We start from the raw sequence: 6,000 nt of genomic DNA on the forward strand, positions 1-6,000 counted from the left end.
GCAAGAACATATTTTTCTCCCCCTCACTTGATTTACTAACTTTTCTTTTCAAAGTATAATTAGGTAAAAATGGAAACTCAGCACCAGAACATACAAAGTTGCACAAGCTTTTTTAAGTATGAGGCCAGATCCTGATTAGCTGATCCAATTTTAAGGCCTATTGAATGATTTCAGTAGCCCCTCAAGGAAACACAATTCCTAGGTCACAGATGCAGCAATGAAATAGATCTGTGTACTGGCTTACACGAACACATATACAAGCTTTTTAGTCCAGTTGGATTTTACATTTGCTTTGATGAAGACCATTAAGTTTTATTGAATTAACATCTCCTTTGTGACTCTTCTGATGATTCCTTGAGCAGGAGCCCCCTGTACAATGTTGAACCAACTGTAAAACTGGATTCCACAGTGGAACCCATATCCAGATATCCCCATTCCTGTAAGAAAACCAGCTCAGACTAAGTACCCTACTGGTCTTGGGCATGGCATTTTCTTACTATATTATAGCTCCACTACAGAAATTTAAAGACCAGTCACTTTAATGATCTCCTTAAATATTCAAAACTTGGCATCTTCTATGTGCAATGCTTTTCAAAATGTAAACTGTGACCTATTAGTAGGTCTTGAAATTAGATAGCAGCTACCAGCATGCTGTTATTGTTGTTAGAGAAATAGAATACAACATAGCAGTATCATAAGGTTTAAGTGTTATTTCACAGAACTTATTTAAATAAGTCATGTATATATGTGTGTGCTGGATTGCGTTATAAAATGTTTTTCTTGGGGCACCTGGATGGCTCAGTCAGTTGAGCATCCAGATTCTTGATTTTGGCTAAGGTCATGTTCTCAAGGTCGTGAGATCTCTCTTATGAGAATCATAAGATTCTCTCTCTCTCTCTCTCTCTCTGCCCCTCCCCTGCTCATTCTCTCTCTCTGTCTCTGTCTTTCTCTTTAAAATAAAATAAAATAAAATAAAATAAAATAATAAAATAAAATGAAATAAAATGTTTTTCTTACTACTCTTTGTAGTTAAAAAAAATGTGAATAGCACCTCTATTAAATGACTTCCTTTGAAGTCTCATCAACTAGGGTCTAAGTCCCCGAGTTCTTGATTTGTTGTTACCCAGACAATATATGGATAATTTGTCCTTGCAATCACTTATTTGTGAAATGCTCAGGGTTGTTACCTTTTTTCCTCTCGGAGTTTTATTCCCTCTATCAATCACAAACAAGAAAATCTTATGTGGGACTTTACCTTCACCGCTTACCTTCTTTTTCATAGCATCTCAGCTAAGCCTGCCAATGCAATCAGGTAAGGGCCACCTTCACACAAGAGGTGAAGGAATTGCCCAAGTCCAATGTGGAAGGCAATGGTCCCTGTGGTATTTCTGCTCCACCATACTGAGCCTACCAAATAGTCTCTTTAGTTTATATTCCAGAGTCTCGCAAAAGAAGGAGAATGACTTGTTTCTTAGAATAATGGTGGGGAAAGAAGTGCCCATGAGAGGTTCTTTTTATTGACTTGGGGTAAATGAGAAGAGAGGCCTCAGATTGGTTATTAGATAAAATGTGGTTGTGCCAAGAAGGAGACTCCCATTCATGCAGTAGTCCTGTGTTCCCTGAGAGCAAAGGTGCAGAGGTGCAGCCTGAAATCCTATGGGATTTCTCAAGTGTGTCTCCAGAACCATTTGCATTAGCATTCTTTGGGATCTTGATTAAAAGGGCAGGCTTGGGCCCTACTAGCACCTCAGTGTCACTAGATAGGCTAGCTCCCTGAAGGTGAGGCCCAGGAATGTGAATTTTCAAACCAGACTGCCTTCTCAAACACACACAAACATAACTAACACTGACTTAAAAGTTTACAAAGCCCATCACTGGGCTGACACCAATCGTAGGTTCCCATTTTGGGATAAAGTCTGGGAAACTGAATCTTGTACATGTTTCTTTTTTTAAAATTTTTTTAAACGTTTATTTATTTTTGAGACAGAGAGAGACAGAGCATGAATAGGGGAAGGTCAGAGAGAGGGAGACACAGAATTGAAACAGGCTCCAGGCTCTGAGCTGTCAGCACAGAGCCCGATGCAGGGCTCGAACTCACAGACTGCGAGATCATGACCTGAGCTGAAGTCGGCTGCTTAACCGACTGAGCCACCCAGGCTCCCCTCTTGTACATGTTTCAATGTCCTTCCCCAGTTCATACTGATGATCAGTTTTGAGAACCACTATTTCAGATGATAACTAATTCATTGCAGAATGCATTTGCTGGCCAGGCTTCATTTCATATAGCAACGTAGCCAGAGCAACATAGGAAATGACCATGGAAAAATAGATAAAAGGACCCTGCAAATACAGAAGGGAAGTCCAAGGCCATTCTGATCTTGGAAGAATTTGGGTATAAAAAGAAACTGAATTGGTTCAGAACTGCACAAATAGTGCCAGGCCTGGGAAAAAACCGAGAAGAGAATAAAATCTGTCCCTAAGTCCCTCCCAATTTCCCTTCCCTTTGACTCTTAAGAGACCCCCGGGAGGCCAAGCTCACCCCTACTAGGCTAGACTACCTGATAACATAAATTATATTAAAGTGTTACTGACAACTTGAATCTGCCTGCCAGGGGCACAGACTTTTTAATTTCCATTTTAATAAAGGTCACCACCAGAGGCCTTCATGCAAAAAAAATCATCTCTGGGTGCAATTTCAGATACAAAAAAAAAAGTGAGTGTGGGTAGAAGGAAGTAGGAGGGATAGGGGCAGGAGGGAAGGAAGTTTGTATGTATCCAGAACATACAAGGAGACAAGTGCCTCCTCTGTGTATGTTAAGACCACTCCCAAATATTTACTGAGCACCTGTTACATCTAATTCTCAGGATAGCGATCCTGGTCCTGTTGGCTTTGGGGTAATGCCAAAAAACCAAGGAAAATGTTTTGTATTCCTGATGAGAGGAGAAAATGTTACACTAGACAATAACTAGTTTTCAGTGACCCTACTTTGTGCTGTGTGACACCTATGAAGCTTTTGGTATTTTTAAATATACTCCTTTCATTTTTAGATTAGCCAGATGGCATTCCAATTGTCACTCAGGGCCTTATAAAATAAATCACTGTCACCTCTCTGAAAACAACAACAGGATCTTATGCAATCAGAACTCCTTGAGGAGTATCCAAAGAAAAAGTACCAGACTTTTCCCACAGTTAAGTGTAAAACCTTTTTTAAAAAAATGTCCATGTGAAATCTGGAACTGAGTATCTCATTTTGAAGCCCCTATGTCTGAGGCTGACTCTAGGGATTCAGCCACACAGGGCTCCCAAGAATCAGGCACAGAAAGCACTTGGTGCCTATAAGCACAGCAAAGGGAGGAGAGCACCACCTGTGAACCTGAACCAGGAAGTCACGGCCTATCTTTGGCGTACATACCTCAGCACACATTCCCTCCTCCTCTCTCCGGCTTTTAGAAAACCAAAGTTGCAGCAATCTCATTAACAGATGCTGGCCCCAGTGAGTATTTTATATGGCATCTTGTAAAGTCAATCCTGGATTGTTGTTTTTTTAAGTAACTCCAGTTAAGTGAGCCCAAAGCTTGACAATAAGAGAGCAGCATATCCAAACACAGAAACAAAAGATGTGGGAAACCATGGGACCTGGGAAGTCCTGTAGAATCTTACCCTTCCATCACCAAGTCATTATGACTGTGGTAAAACTCGACACTCATGTATCTATTCCCACATTTATTTGCCTTTTAGGAAATTTTAGCAAACAGTTCCAGAGTTACTGGGCTTTTCTATATCAAACCTGCAGCATTTTTTAAACATAGGTGAGTATACAGCCTTATACATCCCTTTTTCCTGAACAGCTGCTGAGTGACTTTACCAAAAGGTCCCAGAAGTAAACATCATGAGTTAGCCTAGAAAGACTGCTAAATGCAGTGTAGATACTTCATATACATGTATATATGTAAATGTTATGCAAATTACATATAATATTAGTATAACATACTACCTACTAATTTGTTACATATATGTATAGGATATATGTATGTATATGTATATGTATATATGTATAATATTAGGAAAACATCCTATTAGGAAGGGATGACAAGAATTAAAACCATGAACTATATCTAATAAAAAATACTATGACTGCTGGCCTTGAGTAAAATACTATACTCCTTCATTCCATGTTTAAATTATGTTAGTTGCCCCGATCAGCAGCTTTAGCCATAGGACAAGATGGTTTATTCCTCCTATAGCCACATCTTTGAGGTCAGAAGACAAAAAATGACAAAGGGCACGCAGAAAAGTTCACTGTGTCTTAAAAATCTGTAGACAAGAGAGGGTAAGAATAAGTTTAACCTGTTTACCACATGCTAGAATTCAACTCAAGTCATTTCACATCTATCTTCTATTTGTTGTAAATGTATACAGCATGCTCCGTGAAAACTGACACCAATGTTGGTAAAATAAAACAAAGCTTCCTTTTGACATGTCAAATACATTTTTTTTTTAATTTGAGCTCCAAGAATACATATCTTAGAGCACTGAGCTCCTGCAAGCAATTAGCTTGTTATGATATCTCCCCCCCATAGCTGCTAAAAGGCTGATTTCAACCTGTAAAGATTTCTGGGCCCCATCATCAGTCAGCACCTCTCCCGGTCTTCAGAGCCCAGATTACAAGAGACAATGCATCTAATACGAAAAGCGGCGGGGGACGGTGGAAGATACCTTCACGATAGTTGCTTCCAGAGAAAGGCATGCAAGTGTTATTTTAACAGCAAGAATCACTTACTCTGTTACAGCGGTGCTGCTGAAGGAATTATCCTGAAGGCTGAAACAGAAACAAGAAAACATCAGCTAAGTCCGGCCGGGGAGCCGTCTCCCTGATTGCTCTCCGGGAGTTAGAGCACACACACAAACATGGCATTGCAAGGCAAGTCTCAGGGCTCGCCCGGCACGCTCGCTCTACCTTGGGCTGCTGTCTGCACATGCTCGTAACGACACCCCCAGCTGGGGCCCAGCCGCACGGGCGAACCACAAAGCCCAGCAGCCCGCGAGGCTGTGGGGACAGAGCTGGGCGGGGCGCGGTGGCGGAGCTGGCCCTGGGCCCCGGGCCACCCAGGATCCGCGCAAAGAGTGCCTGGAGAGTTACCGGACCTCAACCTCGCCGACCCCGCACCTCGTTTAGTCCAGGCCTCTGGGTGCCAGCCACCCCGGGGCTGGCAGTGGGAAAGCCCAGCCGTTTCTGCCTAGGTGCTGAAATCGCTGGGGGACTTGCTTTCTTCCAGACGTCTCCTGCCAATTTTACAGAGCTACCCCCTCTAGGGATGGAGGCTCGCAGAAATTCATCCGTCAGGAGGGAACGACGATGGAGAAGAGGACATAGCTGTTGTTTTTGCTGTGTGTGTGTGTGTGTGTGTTGCTTTTTATTGCCCTGCATTTGAAGGAGGGCTCACTGCATCACACCCGCTTGGTCTGCACTGTCATTTCAGTCTCAGAGAGGAAGCGCCCAGCTTCTTGAGGACAGGGCTATGAATGAACCCACGCAGGGCCAGTGGAGAATTTATTCCAGGAGGTACTGGGGACTGGAGGGCCGTGCAAGGGGTGGGATGTGCTGTGCCCAGAGTAGCCCGTCTGAGTGCCACTCCCAAGCACCCTTACAAAGGGCGAGAGATGGAATCCACAAATGCCATCCATTTTTAAATAAAGGCAGCCCTGTTGGGGGAAGGGAAGGCTGTCAGGCCTCCATTTGCTTCATTCCCCTGGGAATATTTGTCCTGCCCTCTTTCCATTGTTCTTGTCTCCTGCCAACTTGACCTTGATATGAAATGAACAGTCATCTGTGAAAGATTCTTATTTTGATTTTTGAATTAAGTAAATTCCCCAGCCACCCCCCCCCCTTTAACCTCTCCACTCGCAGAAGCAGCTGAGATGGTATGTTTTAAATATGGTATTTATGGTATGTTCAAACTATATCAGGCGATGAGTTAATTTATAACACAACAAAAACC

General features: G+C 42.6%; 1 protein-coding gene across 4 annotated transcripts in view; it reads right to left on the reverse strand.

Annotated features, from left to right (window-relative positions):
* FAM13C (family with sequence similarity 13 member C) overlaps nt 1-5,147 on the reverse strand; it is a 163,409-nt gene extending 158,262 nt beyond the window's left edge. For 2 of the 4 annotated variants that reach the window (XM_043596380.1, XM_043596379.1), the window contains exon 1: nt 4,782-4,952. In XM_043596380.1, the coding sequence (XP_043452315.1) occupies nt 4,782-4,843 (62 nt within the window). In that variant the 5' untranslated portion in view covers nt 4,844-4,952. The other 2 variants (XM_043596381.1, XM_043596383.1) reach the window with 2 other exon arrangements.
* Between the last annotated feature and the right edge of the window lie 853 nt (nt 5,148-6,000).

This window comes from Prionailurus bengalensis, chromosome D2 (assembly GCF_016509475.1).
Source record: "Prionailurus bengalensis isolate Pbe53 chromosome D2, Fcat_Pben_1.1_paternal_pri, whole genome shotgun sequence".
Lineage (NCBI taxonomy): Eukaryota > Metazoa > Chordata > Mammalia > Carnivora > Felidae > Prionailurus > Prionailurus bengalensis.